The 22,337-nt window shown below is 34.8% G+C and overlaps 1 protein-coding gene across 1 annotated transcript; it reads right to left on the bottom strand.

Moving 5' to 3' along the window:
- Positions 1–1,844: 1,844 nt before the first annotated feature.
- Positions 1,845–20,510, bottom strand: LOC107019627 (mediator of RNA polymerase II transcription subunit 20a-like). The gene is made up of 6 exons (XM_015220047.1): positions 20,497–20,510; positions 20,276–20,418; positions 19,942–20,120; positions 19,335–19,424; positions 18,560–18,790; positions 1,845–1,958 (listed from the first exon to the last, which is right to left on the bottom strand). The coding sequence occupies exons 1-6, from the start codon at positions 20,508–20,510 to the stop codon at positions 1,845–1,847; spliced, it is 771 nt and encodes a 256-aa protein (XP_015075533.1).
- Positions 20,511–22,337: the final 1,827 nt, after the last annotated feature.

Below are 22,337 nucleotides of genomic sequence, written 5' to 3'. Positions count from 1 at the left end.
TTTCCCGTACCAATTTCTCAAGAGTTGAAGTGTTTTGCAACGGGAGCTTACGACGGCTCGTCGTGGATGTGACGGCACGTCCTGCAGGTCCGTCACCGATTACAGAGAGTCGATTTTCAGTACCCAATTTCAGAATTCTAAGTATGCTGAAACGAGACATCTGTGACGGGCCGTCGTGCCTATGACGGTCCGTCGTGATGTCCGTAATCTTAGCCAGTTTTTCCAGAAATAAATCTGCTGCTCAAAACGACTAAACAGGTCGTTACACAAGAGTTGGGATTTCAAGGATAGAATCCTTAACCCAAACTAGATTATATAGATAACCCTTAGATATCGTCTTTCTAGCCTTACCGTAAGAAATAAATCGATCCCTAGGCGCTAAGCTACTACCCTTCCATTGTAAGATTGGTTCGTCTAGAAACTGAAAATGAACAATCCTAGTTCTATAATCGACTGAGGCATAACATCATTGTAACCAATCAATGCCTAGAGTGACATCGAAGTCTACCATTTCTAACTCTACTAGATCTGCTGAGGTGACTTTATGAGAGATTGTGACATGGCAGTTTCTGTATAGTCATCTAGCTATAACTGGGTTACCGACTGGAGTAGAGACTGAGAATGGTTCTGAGGGAGTTGCTGGATTGATATTGAATTGGACTTCTATGTAAAGAGTTACAAAAGAAAGAGTAGCCCCTTGATCTTATATTGCATAAACATCAAGGTCAAAGACACGTAATGTACCAAGGACTACATCAGGAGAACATTCCTGATCCTGGCGAGCCTGAAGAGCGTACAACCTATTCTGGCTCTGACCGCCACCTGTACAAAATAAGTTACCCTGCTGAGTTGGGCGACTTCCTGGTGCTGCTGAAATTATAGACTGAGCTCTACCATTACCACCTCGTTGACCTTGTCTAGAAGGACAATCCCTCAACCCGTGACAAGACTGACCGCACCCAAAACATCTCTCATTTCCGCAAGACACTCTCCCGGATGGTTCTTACCACACCTAGGGCAATTGGGGTAAGTCTTGGTGCCTGAAACACTTCCCTGAGATTTAGAGTCTGGTGCTCTACCCTTCTGGTCATACCTGTTCTTGGAGAATGAAAGACTAGCTGATAAAGGGGCTGGATCCCAAAACTTCTGCTGACCTTGAAAGCAATTTCCACCACTCGATTTCTGCTGAGAATAGTCATAGTTCCCATTCCTAGCCTTCTTGTTTTCCTTATCCTGTTACTAAGCTTATCACCCTCAACCTGCTGAGCATGAGTCATAAGCATAGATATGTTCGTATCTCCAAGTAACATCGCATTTCTCTACTCAGTTTTTACCAAATCTGACACTCCATACAAAAACTTATTCATCTGAGCCATGGAGTAAGTAACCATGTGAGGAGCATACCTGGAAAGTTGGTTAAACTCGAGTCCATACTCTTCGACTGTCATGTTACCCTACCTTAAGTTCATGAATTCTTGGGCTTTTGCTTCTCTCTACTTTATCGGGAAAAACCTGTCGAGAAAAGTCTCACTAAAGCAATCCCAAGTGATAGGAGCCACATTTGCACCCCTATTTTCCTTCCAATGTGTGTACCAAATATGAGCAACATCTTTCAACTGGTATGATTCCAACTCAACCCGATCATTCCCAGTGACTTGCATTACCTCAAAGATTTTCTTGATCTCATCCATGAAATTCTAAGGATCCTCATAAGTGTGTGATCCTAAGAACTCAGGCGGATTCATTCTTACAAAGTCATGGGACCTTGCTGCTACTGATCAACCATTTGCATTCACATGAGCATGAACCTGATTATCCTGGATAGTCATACTCTGAGCAAACATTTATATGGCTTTCCTGAACTCAGCATTAGAGACTTCCTGATCTGGGACTGAAGGAGCTGCATTTGATTTCCTAGTGTTCGCATTCCTAGCATTAGCTCTACGAGGAGGCATGATCTGAAACGTATAACGTCAAGTTAGAATGGAATAAGATCATACATCAAGCACGATAAGAATACCAAAAAAGTGAAGTTTTTCTTAAAACACTTCATATCCTCCCTCTCATTAGATGTGGTGAACTTCACACCCCTGAAAACGACTCTACTTAGTGCGTCTTTTCACACATCCTAGGACACTTAAACCTAGTGCTCTGATACCATGTTTTATCATGCCCCGAGCTAACCCCGAGTCGTGGATACGGAACCTAGGAACACAAGTTTAATATAAAGGAAATATTAACTCAATACTAAGATGAATCTAACTATGTCTGAAATAAGCCTCTAAACTGGACTACAAATATTGGGACAAGCCCCAGCTAAATCTTGCAAAAATTGAAACTAAATGACTAAAGACTGAAATGAAACTCATAACTGTTGTCCTCGGATAATAAGGATTCACCACTGAATCTGCTGAACTAGATATCCAAAGTTGATCTATGCGTGATCTAGATGTTAAGAACCTGAACCTATATCACGAGAAGATGTAGCACACGTATGCGTCAGTACTTGGAAGGTACAGAGTATGTAGGATAGAGTAAAGCTGAAATAAAACATAACTGAACAAGCATAATAGCAAGTATAATAATCTGACATGATAAACTGAATTCTGAGCTAACTGGATGCATTGACCAATTTATAACATGCTGAAACTGAATACTGAATATACTAATAAATGATCAATACAAAGAGTCTAACTAAATTGTGGGAGCTACTAATAGCCCATAAGACAACCAAATGAGCTAAATGTGGAGTCCGATGTATATGCCCCCATCGAGAGGACCCAAAATACCCTGCCAAAGGTATAAAGGCATACTGGCGTGATCACTAAACTGATTGCGAACAGAGGGAACTCACAACCTACTTGGCTAGTAATTTTGGAACTATTGGGTACACTAAACCCTAGTCCAAATCGGTATTATGCTACTCCCATGGATTCCGCAAATTGACTGATTATGTCTGAGTTTCTATAAATACTGGATAGCTCGAAACTGAACATGCAAACAAAGAATGCAACATTTATTCTGATAATGATGCATTAAAACCTGAGGCATGTATAACAGAAATATTTGAACTAGCATGTGTAATTCAAAAAGTAAAGAAATACAAAGTTAGGGTTCTGAAATTCATGCGATAATCTGAGTAATAACATGATAGTCTTCTTTAGAACATAAAACAATTAATTTCATAAATTTCTGTTGAAGTTCTAGAAACCCTAGATATAATCATGATATGGAAAAGATGAATCTGACTGAACACCAGTGACCCAAATGGTGAAGGGAACCCACTAGTAAAATCTCACATACCTAGTGATGAAATCCACAGAAAAATACTTATGTTTTGGGGTGGAACTACTGGAGCTTTTTGCATTCTTTAACTAGGGTTCTTCATCTTTTTCTCCTCTCTTGCTTCTAATTTTCTAACTTTTGATTTAATGATTTGACTTAGATATGTTATAGTTATTTTTCTAGGCTTAAACTTACTAAAATATGATGATTTAAGGTCAAAACAATATATCTTAAGGTTTAAACGAAGTGGAAAAGGTCAAAAAGACCCCTGGGAAAGTTGTTGTTGGACCAAACGACGGCCAGGACTGACAGTCTGTCGTCTGACCGATGCCCCGTCGTTGGGTCCGTCGACTGGGCCTGTTAAACAGGCCTTTACTAAAATGGGTATAACTCTTTTCTCGGAGGTCTGATTTTAGCAAGGTTGGTAACTATGAAAAGATAATTCAATTATCTATATGTGGGTAGTTCATGGGACACCTAATTCGTTTTGTGCTAAGAATTATGACCATTTGATGTTGACCCAACTGCATTTCCCCTTAACTGCCTACAAATTTTCCACCTACGGATCGTGCTGGTCATCCGTCGCTCTTGTCAGAGAGTGGGTGAATGGGGGTCTCAATGACGGTCTCGGACTACAGAGCGTCGTCTTACCAACAGACTGTAGGTCCGTCTGTCGATCAAGACTTAGCCAAATTTTTTCCGGCTGAGTTTTTGCGAGTCTCTGATCCCGTCGACGGTTGTGCAGGACAGATCGTGGGTCAGGCTACAGTCCGTCGATGGTCTCGTTGTCCATGACTTAACCAATTTTTCAAGGCTGAAAATTTTGGGAGTTTCTAATCCCATCGACGGTTGTGCATGAAAGACTGTGGGTTAGGCTACGATTAGTCGATGCCACCGTTGGTTGCACCTTCAGATTTTTTTTTCTATAAATCTGGTTTTTGGTCTGTTTTGGCTACAAGGTGATACATCATTCGTTGTAGGTTCGACCCTAATCTTATACATTTGGTTTTACCCTGATCTCATACTTTGGGATATTATATTTCTAATGATTGTGTACTTATTGACTAATAAGATGGGTCATTGAGCGTTATTGTACTGACCTCCAGGCCATTTACATGTTTATGCCTCATATGTATCACTTAGAACTTTCATATAGCAACGCAGGTCATTTATGATTTGGTAGGACTTAAAATTCTATCACTTGGTCTTTCATTTACTTATTATGCGAGTTTTATTAATTTGGTGCTTTTACAATTTAAAAAACATTATTTACACTGCAAGTTTGTGCAATTAAGTATTTTAACTTCAAAGATAAGGCCTAAGTTTAACTTTAATCAACACATTGAGTAATAAGCTCAGATGAGAATAATGTTAGTATGGTTAGCTCCGAAATGTTGAGTTTGGTCTAGAGCGACTCTTCATTTAGCTCCTGAGGATTCCTGAATAATTTTGAGCACTTTTGTGAATTCTAGGTTAAAATTAAAATTTGGTGTGGAACCCTATTATTATTGAAAAAACCTTAAATGGAAGTTTCGAATAGATCCATTAAGCATGGAGTGCTGAATTTAATAGGTTAGAATAATTCTTTTGCATGCACGAGTTTTGAATGAGTCACAGGTACACCATCAATGTTTTGAATCCTTAGAACTTTATTATCAAATAATGAATACCTCATGTCCATGTGTCAATTATTCAAGTTGTAGATGGTAGGCGCATTCGTACACAGTTGACCTTGCATTTGCTTTCATGATGGCCAATTGCTTGGACAATTTAAGACCATGTAACAAAGGCAACTTTGTTTCCAAGAGTAATATTGTGATTTCTCCCTTATTTTAGCTCTGATTTTGGTTATTTGAAGGACCGCCTGTTAGTAACATATTGAGATCCGCGTGTGGAATAATTGAGTTGTGTTTTCTTTAAGCTCCGTTTGTGCTTAATTCCATTTTAAAGCAATTTCCTTTCTTTTGGTTGAGATTAAATTTATGTTTTTGTTGCTTTTTTTTTTTCCTATTTAGGCCTCGAATTGTATTCAATTTGGGACACAAGTATGATCCATACTTCACAACCTTTTGACGGAGTCAACTCTAGAAGTTTCAACATGGATCCCACAATTCTTGTTTAACACTAAAATTTAGTATGCCTCCATTTTATGTGATGTTAATTTCTCTATGACCATATTGATGTTGTGACCCTATTATTGATAGTGTGTCTGCGTTCATCATTTGTTCGAAAAGGAAAAGTTTCGGCCTTGTTATTGGTAGCGCACGCTATTAGGCTTCAGGTAGTGTACAACTTCTCTTCTTATTAGATTGATCATGAATGTGTAAATTCATTATGAACTATGTTAATTAACGTGGGTACCTAGTTATTCGTGATTTCTTTCTTAGAAACCATGATTTTCAACACCACCACCAATGCATGAACCTTCTTCATACTCAAATATGGAGAATAATACCAAGTGAGGTATTCCTTTGACCCAAGAATTCATGCCTGAGATGGCAGGGTAACTCCTTCAGTTTTATTATAGGTGATTCCTCAATCGGTGGCTTGTCCAAAGAAGTTGACCTATATTTTAGATCAAGGTACAGCTTCGTAGACGCATATCAATATGCACCCATGCCTTACAAAGCATGTATAGTCTCTGCAAAGTAACTTCTTAGATCCTCATCAAAGTTCATAATAATGACGGCTAACGTCTCAACTTCCAACCTTTCGTCAATACACACTTCAATGACCTCTTCTTTTACTGTATCAAGGACTGAAACCACACTCATATCTCGTGGTTGTTTCATCGAATGGAAAACATTGAGCTTCACCACTTCCTCATTAAACCTTAACCTCATCTCTCTAGTCTCTATGTAAACAAGCAACCTTCATGCGGCAAACAATGGCCTTACCATAAATATGTAGACCTTGAAATCGATATCACCCTCCAAAATAACAAAATCAGCAGAAAAAAGTTAAAACTTCAACTTTAAGCAACACATCATAGAGAATATCCATGCAAAGTTTAAATGACCTGTCTGCCACAATTAACCATATGGATGTTGGTTTGGGGTCTTCCAAAACCAGCCACTTTTAAATGGTCAGTGTAATCAAGTAAATACTTGCTCCCAAGCCACACAATGCCTTAGACAAATTTAAAGACCACTCGTTTATGGGATAGCGAAAGCCCCAAGTTCCTCCTTCTACACAAGTGACATTGTATCAATGATGCAAATTACATTCCGACTCAAAATTTACCATACTCTTCTTTCTAACAAAACACTTCATAAATTTGTCATGGTCATAAATTGTTGTCGAATCAATAAGATCCAAATTTATTTTCTCTATTCTTGCGTGATATATTTTGCATAGTATGGCTTGGTTATATGAGGTGTATATGAATTTGTATATTACATTGGAGAATAATAGTGCATGGGTGGCAATATCAAGTAACCAAACTAATCTTTTAGGCCAAAGGGACCCCTCAAAGAAAAATTGGAATTAATAAAATGGCTCGGGTCGCACTTCGCGTGTTTGAAAGGATAATATCATCCCCTACCTTAAAGAAAAGCCTATGAGTGTCTAACATTCTGAGAATAATGTATTACGATACATTAGCATAGCACAATGGTCGTATTATGTTTTGAACTCAAAAAATTAGAGAAACTAAGGTCAATAAATGTTATAGAAGTTTCTCTAATAAAATTTTCTTGACTTTGGGTAAAATGTCATGTATGTTTTATTACAATATATAAAGTGTTACAAGACCCATGACCTATCAAATCGAAGGCCTATGAGTATAGTTTGAAACGCACAAAAACCATATATTAAATTGACATCTGAATAAAATAGTGTGAGGGTTTTAATGCGGACTGGCTCGTCATAAGCAAGGTCGTGAACCGGGTCAAGTACAAAAATTTGGTATGTCGGGTATTCAAAGTTTTAACCCATATTGACATTTCATATCACTTCATAACTAAAAATAAAGCTGAAGATAAGGTTCTAATGGAGTTGTTGGATGATGGAAGTTTACTTTTAGTGTTTTCTACCATTAAAGTTTGACCAGTACCTAGAAATGTGATCTATATACGTGCCAATCATTTTCCCCTTCTATTATTTGTGTTTAGAGTGAGTTTGAAAAGATAGAAATTTGAATTTATTGGTGTTTATTCAAGATTTAACTTCGTTTTCTAGGGTAATCATCTCTGACTCTTTTATCATTGTTTTAACGAAGGGAGAGGGGTTTCAAGACCCTAAGAACCTGTTTAGATTGACTTAAAAGTTTGTCAAACCTTCTTTAAGTTCTCCAACTATGAGTTCTGGCTTAATTCTATGGAATTATTAGGATATGTGGTGTCCAAGGAGGGTATTAAAGTAGATCCGTCCTAGATTGATGCAGTAAGAGGTTAGACACAACCTACGTCTCCTAACCCGAGATTGTGAGTTCGCTAGGGTTGTCAGGCTACTAAAGATAATTTTATTTAGAGTTTCTGCAATATTGCAAGCCCATTGAAAAGACTGACTTGACAGAGTGTAGATTGTTAGTGGTCCAATGAATGCATGGAGAAATTTCAAATACAAAGAAATTTTTTACTTTTGCTTCTGTGCTAACTCTACCGGAGGAGGGTGTGGACTTTACTCTCTATTTGGATGCTTCAGGAAGCCGTTTGGATAGGGTTTTGGTGTAGAAAGGGAAGGAAATTTCATTTACCTCTAGGCAGATGAAGAGCCTTGAGAAGAACTACATTACATATGATTTGGACTTAGCGGTCATGGTCTTTGTTCTTTAAGTTATGACATAACTACTTCTATGAAGTGCATTGCTCGATCTTCACTAATCATTGGAGTCCTCAATACATCTTAAGTTAGAGAGATCTGAACTTGAGATAACGTAGATGACTCAAGTTATTGAAGGAGTATGAAATGACTATCTTATATCATCTAGGGAAGGACAATCTGCTGACTGATGCTTTGAGTATGAAGATTCCTTTGATGGGAAGTGTTGCCGCACTCAATGTTGAGTTGAGACGTTCTCTAGAGATCTTTGGAGATTAGTCAAAAGTCTTTTCTGGTTTAACATTTTTAGGAGAGTGGTGGTGTGATTGCATTTTTAAGCCTGATCTTCTTTGGTTGATCAGATTCATAAGCAGCCGTCTGATGATGAGAATTAAGACCTTATTCAAGATAAGGTGTTGAGGGGTCTATCAAGAATTATATGCTTCATTTTGATGAACTGTTGAGGACCAGAGGTAGGATTTTTATGCCTAAGATGGGTGAGCTGGTCATACTGATCTCGGAGGAGACTTATTCTTCAAGATACTCTATTAACTCGGAAGAGGTAAAGTTTTATTACGATCCGAGTTAGTATTACTAGTGGTGTAGTATAAAGAGGAACATTTTAGATATCCAAGTGTTTGACTTGGAAGCAGGTAAAGGTGAGCATTATTAATTGTGATCTATATCACAAAGGATGCCTATTCCTACTTTGAAGTGGGAACGTGTCACCATGGAATTGATTGTTATTTCTCCTACCACCTTGGGTGCTTCTTATTTTTTGTGGTGGTGGTTTATAGGTTGACGAAGTCCTCCCATTTCATTTCAATTCAACTGTCGTGCATGAAAAATAAGTTTGGCCGCCTCTACATTGTTCAGATAGTTTTGCTTCATGGAGTACCCATTTCTATTTTCTCTGATAGAGGTGTGTATTCACTTCTCACTTTTGGAGGGCCTCATAGTATAGGTTGGATACTTGGTTATACATGAGTACAATTTTCAGCCTCAGACAAACGGACAGCCTGAGCAAATGATTCAAGTGTTGGAAGACATTCTTAGAACGTATGTCATTGACTTCGGTTCTCGTTAGGATCTACACTTGCCTTTAGCAGTGTTTTTTACAACAAATATAAATCACTTTAGTGAATAGATGGACCCATTTGAGGTTTTGTGTAATAGTTAATGTAGATCTACGATATTTGGGTTTCAAACAATAAAGATATCCTCTTTTAATATAGACTTGCTTAGAGATGGCATGGCTTAGGGTCATATTATTTAGGGACGAAGTGGACGACTCACAGTGGGTAGAAAATTTACATAGATAGGAGGATTTAGACAAAATAGTTTATGGAGGACGACCATGTTTGGCTTAGAGTGTCACTCATGCATTGTGTGCTGAGGTTTGTAATGAAGGAAAAACTTAGCGTTAGATTCATTGGTCTATTAGACATTCTGGGGAGGATTGGAGAGGTGGCCTATAAGTTCAACTTTCCACCTAGCTTGTCAATCGTGGATCCTATTTGATAGGCTTTTTCAAAAGCTTAGAACCAAAGAGATTGGTTTGGTGAAGGTGCACTAAAAGGATCAGTTAGTTTGGAGAAGTGACTTGGGATATGGAATCTAACATACGTGTTATATCCTCAGATTTTCAAATGTTTAGGTACTTTATTTTATTGTATGTTCAAGGACAAACATTGTTTTATTAGTATATAATATAATGACCTAGAGGGTCATTGTCATGAGACTAGGGGACACCTTAGATAACATGGCGTAAAGGACCCCGAGAGGCCCCATACATGCTAGTTAGTATTAATAACATAAGAATTAGAATCAAAGAGATAAAGAGCAACAACTTAAGTCCTAATTTTTTATAAAAATAAAGCGGATGTCTAAAATTGTAACGACCCAAGGGTACCCCCTAGACATCAAACAACTTATTCGACCACTCGGAGGTCTTATACAAGCCCTTAGAATACCTTCATCGCATAAAACATAAAATAGCGGAAAATTTAAAACCTTTTCGTAGCACAACACAATGCTAAAATATCAATTCTCATTTACAAACCATAAGTACATAGTCAAGACACTAAGTCTTATTTTGCCATCTTAGACTCAAAATCAATAGAATAGAATAGGGACATGACCCTTAAAGATAGAAGAGTAATCTATACTATTACATAAACATAAATAGACATCTTGACAAAAAGTTCCTTGAATCATAAGGAAACACTTGAACTTGGGAAATATATATCCAAGCTCTTCATTATAGTAAAGATCCTTTATCCATCACCAACTGTACTTTGTATAAAAATTAGAAAAAGAATGGTGTTAGTACAAAAATGCACAAGTATGGTAACCATGCAAAAACATGCTTTTAGAAGGGATATTTGGTTTGAAACCATGCATCATGCCTTTTTAGAAAAACTTCGTGAACATTAATACAATAGGCACAACATAGACTATGCCCTTTTAGAAAAACTTCGTGAACATTAATACAATAGGCACAACATAGACTACATATGTCATCATACACATGGAAACCAATCATAATGATACATAAAGTCATTTATCCCATTTTGAGGCATATATACATTACCTTCCCTTTTATCTTAACTATTTTCTCTAAACAACCCGTAAGTAATACATAGTACATGTATCACCTTAAGGTCATCAAGGATGAACTTTCATATAGTCTTTATCAATCCAACAACATATTTTCATAAAGTCATAAGCACATCAATAGACATAACCTCCACATAAGAACCATCACCTAATACAACCCCCAAGTCACACTAGAGCAATGTGCAAGTAGCATCCCATAATACTACTCACAACAAGTGTTTCTAAGAAGCCACACTAGACTAGGCACATCATATTCATCAAGTCATAACATCTTTATTTAAAATTAGACATAAGATTGCCATACTTCATAACATCATATAAGAACTCACTCATTTACTTCATCTTTAGTCATAACCAATTTAGTTTATATCATGGGTAAACCCCCTCACAGCCCCTTCATAAGTTCACTTGTGCTATGTACACATGGAATCCCATTCTGCCATATATACTAAGCAAATGCATAATCATAGTTCATGTCTTGACATAAAAAAAATTCACCCTTAACAGGCATTCATATTCATCATACATAAATTCATTTCATAAGATTCTCCAATCCTATCCTTTCTATAAGTTCACTTGTGCAATGCATGGTAGGGTCCATAGTCCTACCTATACTAAGTAAACTTCTCAAGGAGTTATGATTACAGTTCATATTCTTATCTTAGTTCATTACATAACTTTTGGGAGACATAGTCATAACTGACATAGACCATGTGAGCTACATGGAATCCGGCGTTCTACTCCCACACTGAAAAGAGAGGGTACCTTGACTTACTAGACGTGGAGATTTCAATCTCATAAGACACAGCTATGCTGGGAACTCGAACTTATTAAATGTGAATGTTCTCTTGTGGGAAGCCATACATGCTAAACATGAAGCCCCCACTCTCATTTTTCATGTTCACTCGGTGCTAAGCTCAAACTCCCCTTTTAAACATATGTATGCCTTTCGTTAGCATTAGTTCATAAAGTAGGCTTTAGGGACTTAATCTCTCATGTTTCAGAAAGCTCAAAGGTTACTAAGATGAGAATGTACTTTCATCATAGAACCTACATTTTGTGAGAATATCCTTTCACATAATCATATCATATTCATAATATTGTCTAGTTTATAGTACAATTGAGTAACACCCTTTAAGAGACTCACTTCTAGATAATCGTAAAACTTATTGATTCGTACATTCATGTGTGTGTCTATATATATAAGTGAGAAAGTCTTTCACATAAACACCTTTGGACAACACATGTTTATAATTCACTAATTATATGCTTTTCATGCATAAGAAGATATAAAGGTGCATATGAGAATTATCATGTAAATTAACACCATAAACATATCATACTCATAGTTATTCATGGGTGTGTGTTCATATTGATCATCATGATCACATAATAGGAACAACTTAGTTACTTAGGAATTCCCCCTATAAAGGATCAGAACACATATACAATTTATCCCTGAAGTCATGAACAACTCATATATAGAATGTTTACGGAATCTAGGTCACACACCCACATTGCATTATAGGAGACAAGCATATTCAACATTATAATAGAAGAATCCTAACATGAATTAGATCACATATTCATATAGGTAGGGGCCATTCTACAGTGGTATTCATCACAACCAAACATGTAGACTGTACCTTGCCCTAACATCAACATACACCTTATACTTCACATCATTATTACAGCTAGGTCATGATCTTTGAATTGAGGATTATAGATAGAACCTTCATACTCATGATAATCATCACATCAATCCAATCTACATATATTTCCCTCAAGTTCATGATCACAACATGTAAAGTTAGACAAGAATGTAAACACCGCCACCATAAATGGACCAAACCATACATTGTCAATCCCAATACTTATAGACTAGGAATTAGGTAAACTTACCAATACTCCAAACCGTGATCATCATACACCAATTATAATTAATTTAAAATCAATTGAGATAGATAGCAATAGCATTAGACAATACATCACAATATAATCACTATTCAATTAACATCTAATTATGATCACAAGACCACATCATAGGCTAAATTAAGAGATCAAGGCGATCATGGGTTCTTCATGGAACACATTGAAAGTCATAATAAAAACACATATTGGACATTTATTAATCATTAGAATGACATAGAAAATCGTTTGACAATAAACTTATGGCTAAATTGAAAATTAGGAATTTTGATCAAAGATTCTCTTTGGAAAATATTTGGTAGAACTCCTTGGATGAAAGGTAATAAAAGGATCAAGGTAACCATACCTTAATAGGATAAAAACCCATGCAGTTTGGAGAACAAAACACATGAAAATCTATCTTCTAGCTTGAGTTTAAGATTGGCCTGCGATAGAGGTTTGAGAGAATTTTGGAAGAGAAGAGGGTTTTGGATTTATGATTTTTCATTGGGTATTGATGTTTTTCCTTGGGAATGGGGGTAAATATGACTTTAAAACCACTTATAGCCGACTTCCAAAGTTTCCAAAACACACCATACTTATTTGTACTTTTAAACATTCCAACATGACTTTAAAATGACGCAACCAGAACTGGGACATGGAAGCTATCGTGGTTTCCATTTTCTTCACAAATTATTGGACGCATGAGCCTTGTGAAATTCGGGCCACGCGGAGGAAGATTGAGTTCCAGTTTCACAATGCGGACTGGACTACAATTCTAGTTCTGCATGTTGCCTTGGTAGCTTCCCTAGCCAATGGTCGGGTCCTGCTCAAGGAACCCTAGGTTTGTCCTGGAGGAGTCGTACCCGAACTTTTTGACCCTAAACATATTTATTAAGAAATTAGGGTCACCTCCCCTGCGTTAAGACTCCAAAAAACTCATAGAAACATGTATAACATACTAGAACACACCAACATGTAAAAGACTAATTTCTGAACGTCTTGGTTGTCCCTTGACGTTTGAGTTTCAAACACTCTAAAACTGACATATAAGGCTATTCTTCATTATTTTAACAAGTTATTAACTCATAAAACTCATGTGAGGATCTAGTTCATCCTACTTCATTTTGAGGGTCGTTACAAAAATGCATGTCTAGAATGAAATTCGTTCTAGACCTTTCTTCATATTAGAACTGAAAAAATAATAAAAAAGCTTAAAACAATTAAAAATATATCCTCGAAGCACGAGGAATCGCCAAGTCTTGAAATCGATCAAATAGACATCTAGCCACAAAATGGGAACTTGAATATTAGACCCTATATTTGGGGAAATGTAGGCAAGATTATGCGTAAGTACAAAATATGTACCAAGCATGATAGTAATGTATATATAGATCAAAATTATTCTAAAAGGTCACTTCACGTGCAATAAATTATCAAGCTAAAACATGCATATTTAAAGTTAGAAATTATAAGTCATAAATCATGGTCAATGCAAGTGAACAACATCTCAAAACATATTTACGACACTTCTTAAAGTAACCTTGGGTTCATCATAACATTGCTTGTTTGTGGGAAGATACCTTAACCGACATATGTGATTATGCGAGCCAATGGAATCCGATGTCTCCCATACCAAAAAATTTGTCCTAATTACCAAGGTAAGCACCATGAACTTCTAGGTATTGTGGATGCACTAGCTAATGTCTATCCAGAAAACCCTATGCTAGCACATAGTTTATGTGACATGGTTAATCAGCTCTTTTCACTTAATTGAGAGCATGGGTAATTGCCTCTTGCTTTTAGATTACTATAATCCATTAATCATTGGTTCGTATTGGGTGAGAAAAGCCTTTTTATCCTTAAGAACCCTTATTATTGGAGAAAACCTTTCACAATTATAATTTATGTATATACATTAGAAAATCTCTCTCCACAACACAACAAAAACATCATCATTGATACTTTACTCTCAAAGTATCCTTACAACATTTACATAAATTCCATAAGAATATGCTTCGTTTCATAATTCTCCCCTTTCATAATTCGAAGCCCACATCATATCACAATAACTTGGAAAACATGAGACTTGCATGGGTTCATGAGGAATCACAGTAAAACCATAGAATTTTCATCAATTCACGCATAAGAAATCATAATTCAATAATTTATTTCAATAAGCAAGAGAACCCATAACATTGATAAAAAGCCTAACTCAATTGAAGATTTTTAACTTTGAAAATAAGAGAATTTAGGAACTCCATAAATGTACGGAATGCATGGATGAAAACTATCATACTTCGATTCAAATTGCTTAGATTCATTAGAGGATTAGGAGACTTGACTTGAAACTCTAGGTTGATCACTTCTTCTTCAAGCTTTCTTGAGAGTGAAATATTTGGGACGAGGAAACTTTATATTGTTTTATAAATTTGAGAGAATGATTTCAAATGAGAAAATTTGGGGATTAAAACACTTATATAGGACTTTAGTGAAGGGTAAACAACGTAGTGTTGGGATAAAATATTCAAAAAAAAGACCCAAAAGCCCTTACAAGTAACTATTGACCCCAAACGATGGCCTAACCGACAATCTATCATCCAAACCATGGGTCGTTCTATTAGGGAATCATTTGGATCAGAGATTACAAATGCCTTGTCCTCCAATGACGGGAACTACCCACGGACCGTGGTCTACTCGACGGACTGTGGGTCCTAACCGCGGTTCACGATTTTCAACTTCAAAAACCTTCTTAGTCTGGGACTCACCTAAGGAACCTATCAAATGCTCATGGATTGAAGTGCCTTTTTGGTGAACTACTGAAAAATTAAAAAAAAAACTTAATTTTTTGGAGAATAACTCTTCAAACACGGCCACTAGCGACGATCCGTCGATCCACCTATAGTATATAAGTGGATTCATCGATGATGGCACCATGTTTCTAAAAAAATTGGAAATTTCTTGTCTTGTCAAATCCTGGTGTTAGAACCATTCTTCAAAATTTTCATTAAAATTACCATTTTACCCTTTACATAGTTGCCCTGGGTCATTTCTAATGAGTTTGTGAAGTTGGTTTTGAAATTTGACATATAAGTTATGACTTTTAGATGTTTTTAGAGTTTAAAGGTCTAAAGTCTTTAAAATTTGGTATTTGCTGGCAATCGGAGTTTCGAGTCTCAAATTAAAATTCCACTAGTTGCATCATTTTTGGATTATGGAATATGGTCTATGACAGTCCTAAGTTTCAAATTCAGGGTTTTCTTCAGATTTGCGCCCTTGAGTTGGATGTTGGGTGATTATGACTAAGGGTTGAATTTACTCAATATTCAAAGTTTAAATGCTCGAATTAGATTTCTAACAGTTCTATTAGATTTGAGGGATGATATCAGGCCTAGATGTAGTGTTGGTTAATTTTTTGGAGATTCTGAGGGCAATTTATTTTTGTGAGCATTACATTAGCTTAGTGTGAATTTCACAGATTTCGGGTCAAAGAGATTTCATATTTATATTTTGATGTTGAGTCTGAAATATCAAGTCTAGTTCGGTGAGTATCTAATTTGTGTACAAGACTTTTAAACAAATTTTGAGGGTCCATTGAGGAATTTTGGTGTCATGTCTGAATTGCCAATTTCTCTAATCTCGAGCAATGTAATTTGTACATCATTACTACATTATTATCTCTCGCGATCACGTCGAGTCTTTTTTGTGTGCATCACAATCGTGTGAACCCTGCTGCGATTACATAGGCTTGATTTTCTGACCATCGCTTTGGCGTGAATTCCAATTACGATCCCGGTGTTCAATATTAATGACTTGAACTTCTTAACTCATTGCGATCACAAATTTTTGGTCATCGCCATCACGCAAAGTAAATTTTACCTTGCAAAATATGTTTTCAAAATGAGTGTTCCAACTCCATTTTACCATTTTTGAATATTGAGAGCTCAATTTTGGTGATTACAAAAGTAGTTTTCAAGATATATCAATTAGGCAACGATTTTTAACTCCCTAGCTCCTTCATTCATTCATTAATTCATCATTTTGATTGATAAACTTTAGTTTTGATCCTTATTTTAAAGGTTTATGGTCTTTGATAAATGATGATGAACATCTTGATTCAATTAAATTTTCTAAATAATTTTCATCGATGGTTTCCAAATTCTTGGGGTACTATAATTTTGTATAAATTTCTTGATTTAAACCTCATTTTTGAACGGGGTCTTTTGGGTTAATTTGACCGTATTTTCCAAAATTTGAGATATGAGTGTGGTAAGATTCAATCCCCTATTGTGATTACTTATTTGAATAGATTGAATTAATTTAGAAACCCAAGAAAGCTCTACTTTTGAAGTGATTTTTTGATTAATTGAGGCAAGTGAACTTCGTTATTAAATATATAGAATATCATATTTTCTTATTGTATGTGTTGATTAGTAATAAAATTTGATGATGTGTTTAACTTGTTCATATTGAATGATTCACTGATAAAAATGGGAAAACAAACAAACAGACTGATGGTATATTAATGTGTGATGTGTTGTGGATGATTGGACAGAAAATGTGATCTCAAATTCATGACATGTTGTGATTATCTATGATTGATTGGTGGCATTGGGATATAATTCTTCCTTGGTCATTAGTACATGCATATTCGCATTGGTTCTGAGGAACTGATTATGCAAAGTTTCATGTAATCTAAGGAAGAATAAAGAACCAAAAGGATGTACCAATCCGACACACGTGTCGCACGTCGTGATATATTCATAGACTAACAACTCCCCATGAGTACCAAACAAAGAGACAATGGGTCTGTATCATTAGTAAATATATACATCATCTTACTTGGTATTTCATTTCATTGCATAGTACATCATTAACTATTTGTGAACTTGGGAGCGCTTTTCCTAGAACTTGTGATTGATGAAGTGGATGTTGATGATGATGATTTATAGTTGTTGAAGTGTGGTAATTGAGGTATGTGCTATGTGGATTGTGAACTGTTAGGTTTGGCTTACTTTGGGCAAGTTGTAGTTAAGGTTGGATTGCAGTATTAGGAGTATTTGTATTCCATATTACTTTAGTTCGTGTTTAGAGGTTTTCTTATTGAGCATTGTGTTGTTTGATACTCACTCATTGCTTCTACACTTATTTAGGTTACGAGCTCGAGACTTCATGATTATCCTTCCTCTATACATCATCCGAGACTTTATTTGTGGGAACTTGAGAAGTAGTTCCTTGTAATCTCAACTGGCCCTCTTGTTCCTTATTTATGTTTTTGCTCCCTAAAAACAATGACATTAAGACATGTTTTTTTATTTATTTTTATTGTAATATATTAGAGACTTGGGCATGTTACACCCATGTTTTGGGGGTTTGTTTAAATAGATTATGATTTTCCGCATTATGATACGGTGTTAGACCTTTTTTGTTGTTTTACTTTCGCATCTATCGCTCTTATATGAGTTTTAGGACAACTTCTCTTGGGGAGATAAGACAAGTATCATCACGTCCATTTATGAGTCGTGACAAAAAGTTTAAATGTGTTACCTAGAATGTAACAAAATCTTTTTAGCATGTATATGGACTTGCTCTCATTTCTCCATAATATTCAAAGGTGTCAGGTAGTCCACATTTTCAAGGTAAATATATACCATATTTAAAAAGAAAGCTTGACTCTCCAAAGTTTGATCCCTACTTATCTTACATAGACTTAGAAGTTTATATACCATTTTAAGTAGGAGCACAATTTCTCGCACAAAATAAAAAAAAAATTAACTTCTATATCACCCACATAAAAGAGAATGAATTACACTAATATGAAATCATAGTATCTCGAAGCTTTCTTTATGCTGAAATTCTGATTTTAGTTGCAAGTACATAAGCTGATAATTGTGTAACGACATCATGTTCTGCATTCATAATCCTAATCCATTTCTGGACAAAACGAACTAATTTATAAAATTAATAAAACATTCTAAATTCTGACTCCTTGTGATGATATAGCAGTTGCTACCATTTGTGTTATGATAATATCATATTGTACAGCTGTGTGTTGTGAAGTGTAATGATCAGAGAGACCGTACTCAGCAAAATTTGGTTCAATGTGAACAAAATGACCTGGTAATGATCTTTTCCCAAGAGCTTCCTTCCATATGTCGAAGAATTCACCCATAATCTGGTGTGATATTTCCCACGAGGAAATCGGTAGATACTCCATCTAAAAAAAAACATCATGGGAAAACAGCATGCTCATAATAGAAAGTTCTTATATTTTGTGTTGTACCATTGCAATGACTATGTGGAGAAAGTACTAGAAAGTTATAACATGCTCTAAGATATTTCATAAATCTTTGTATGAATCGTTAATCGCCGATCCTTGCATGAATATTGGTTCTGCTCGAGAGGCTATGAATAAACTGGACTTGCCAATCGTATTGCCAACAAATACTGACTTAATCCATATCCATCCCATGATGATACCGTTGTATTTTGCATAGCTACTTCTTCTAAGGTGATAATAAGTAGGAAACAATGTCTTTCAACTAGTTCCATCATTGTCTAAGTAAAAACATGTTTATGTGACCATCTTTTAGCATTTAAACCGACAAAAGATGTCATTTATTTTAGGTAAAGTGCAATAAATTAATTTCATTTCATTCATAATATAAATTATAATATATCATGATATATCAATGTATCTAAAAGGTTTAGCCACATAACAAGCATTCAATTGACAATAAAGATCTAAAAGTATTTTATACCTCCATAATTATTCCCCTCATGTTCTCAGAATTATTTGGAACAGCTTTGCCCACTCGCACCCTGAAGTCACCAAGTTGATACTGAAATCCCTATATAGGTAAAATATTTATATGACTATTATGAAATTTTGCTTTGTAAGTTGTTTTCTAGAATTTTTAATCAAAAAGAAAAGCAGTGCAAATAGTGTTAAGTATAAAACAAATGTCTTTGGCAAATCATGATAGAGAACATATGATCTTTACCAACAACAAATAATGTTTTTATTATTAAAAGAAAAATCTTGAATATTTCAATGACTTAGTTATTGTTAGGAGACGTATATTTACCCAATGACCACCCAACAGGATGACACAATTCTATGAGAATCGAAGCCTTATTTTATGAGTGATTGACAATTCAATTAGAAGAACTTATATTTTGTATGCAATAATCACCAAGATTTATTCCCATCTTAACCTTTTTTATAAGGTGAATAGTAATATTACAGTAGAGAAGTTCTTTAATATTCTCAAAATATTGAAGAACAATTGCGGATAGCGCTATATAAGTTAATCATCCTCCTATAGTAAGATAGAATAATATTTATCAAAACTCAATAATATAAACCTCAAAAATAAGTGTGACCCTTAATTTGTAGGACTGCAAGGTCTCCATTATCTTCTGAAGAGATGACTCTGCTTCGATGATCAATTGTTCCTCTCTAATTAGCATATAATACTTGTTGGGATGTTCTTGAAGTGAAATCCCCAAATAGTTTTGGGGAAACTCCGATGCATTTGCTTGTTCTATTAAAAAAGATCACCCCACAATCAAATCTCTTTCATGAACGGAGGAGTACTTTTAAACATTCGACTTTACAATAAATCGAGAGGAAAAAATGGATCTACCATTAAGGTTACTTTTACAGACATATGGTGTAATTTATTCAGTAATGGAATACCTTTGATTATAGGCTTATAAAAGCTAAGAGTATTTTTCCATGTTCCATCTTTAACACCATTAATGCTCTCAACACACTGAGATATTTCTGTCAGTATTTGAGTGTTGACTGTTGTGCCTGCATTTGGGCGCCAGTGCAAAATCCTAACAAAAAAAAGTAGCAAATTATACACATAATAATCGATAAGTAATGTTAGTCTCTGGTGAATTTAAAATCGTTACCATTTGATTGGCATGATGATAGTGCAGATGAAATTCCCTTTTCCTCTAAGTTAAAATATTGACTTGAAAATATATGAAAGTATTCACAATGCATTTATAGCAGGACAAATACCTTGAATATAAACAAAGTCATTAACTTAAGTTCATGGATATGATTTTGTTACTAAAATTTCAACAAACTTGCCTTTTTTTGCTTATACCCATTAGGTAATTAAATTAATATTTTTATTCAAATTTTCCTCAAAGATACTAATACAAAAATAATAAATACTAATCCTAAAGGTAGTTCTAGATAATATTTATCAGGATGGTATCTAGTCTATATCATTATTTCTCTTAATTAATATACCTTTTTTAAGAGATAAATCTTTGCTTTAAAAGATAAAAAAAAACAGTCAAAAATTTCACGCACAAATAAAAATTAATTTTATTAAAGTAGAGTACCGTCTATCTTTATTTAATCTTATATGATTCAATACATTTTTAGTTTACTTATTAGGTAATTAAAAATAATATTTTTCTTCTAATTGTTGTGGAATCAAGAGTTTCTCCTAATCTCTCTCTAAGATAGCAATAGAATAATAATAAGGGATAATGCGCTGGTACCCCCTTAACCTATGTCCGAAATCTCAAAGACACACTTATATTATACTAAGGTCATATTACCCCTCCTGAACTTATTTTATTAGTAATTTTCTACACCTTTTCGGCCTACGTGGCACTATCTTGTGGACCCAACATTGGTTGACTTTTTTTTCTAAGCTAATGTCACGTAGGCGGAAAAGGGTAGAAAATTACTTATAAAATATGTTTAGGGGGGTAATAGGACCTTACATAGTATAAGTGTGTCTCTGGGATTTCGAGCATAGGTTGAGGAGGTACTTGTGCACATTCCCTAGTAATAAATCTTTTATATAGTTTTGAATAAGAGTTCTCTTTTAATGGTATCTAGTCTACAAATTTTTTTATTAAGTAGTTTCACAGTATGTGTGTTGCTCTTGAGAAGCGTATGTAGTATATGATGTTGTAAAATAGAATTAATATTAAAAGATTAAAGTTTTTTTAATAAATAATTATACTTTAAAGAACATAGGACAAGTGCTTTTAAATGATTAATACAAATTTTCATAGAGTTACTTTTATTTTGAGATCAAAATGACCAACTAATATTGAAACATTTCAAAATATATTCAAAATATAAATATGGGAAGAAAGTGAGATATCTTTAGTAGTAGTATTATTTATTTCACTCAATTTTGTAAACAAATCTAACCAACAAAAAAAATTAAAAAAATATCAATACAAAAAATGTCACCAATAGTCTTTTCTCTTAAACTGATAAACATAAATGATGGACACCATTAAACTATAATGTTTTCTCTTAATTATTCATACTTGAAATTTAGTATGTGCATGACACTAACAAATATTACGATAAATATTTCAATATTTTATATTTATACGCACTCTATATTTTACTAATTAATCTATTAGTAGGACTATCACAGAGAGGTGATCCTACAAAAACAAAGGTACTTTAGTTTTATAAGTAGTGATAATTAAATTAATGTTTGAGTGTATGTAAAATATTTAGTTTAACCAATTCTTGGTTTTAGATATACAGATATATTTCAGTAGCATAACTTAATTTATATATGAACATCACGTTTAATGAAAAATATTTCATTTCCTTAAGTTTCTATCTTATCTTTCTAGAATTGTAGTCTTCTCCATTTTTTACCACATACATATCATATAGTTATTGTCTAATGGATGTATCTAGTATATTATAAAATTTGTATTGTGATATATTAAACTTTTTTAAAAAATAAAAAATAGGT

The sequence above is a fragment of the Solanum pennellii genome, chromosome 5 (assembly GCF_001406875.1).
Source record: "Solanum pennellii chromosome 5, SPENNV200".
In the NCBI taxonomy this organism is placed as follows: domain Eukaryota; kingdom Viridiplantae; phylum Streptophyta; class Magnoliopsida; order Solanales; family Solanaceae; genus Solanum; species Solanum pennellii.
Note: the sequence above shows the minus strand (reverse complement) of the source record. Positions and strands in the feature narration are given on the sequence as shown.

Coding starts and splice junctions, on each gene's coding strand:
- LOC107019627 (XM_015220047.1), bottom strand. Junction 19,425..19,941: donor GGGTCACACTTATTTTTGAG/GTTTATATTATT, acceptor TTACCTATATAG/GGATTTCAGTATCAACTTGG. Junction 1,959..18,559: donor CTGCTATATCATCACAAGGA/GTCAGAATTTAG, acceptor TATACGTTTCAG/ATCATGCCTCCTCGTAGAGC.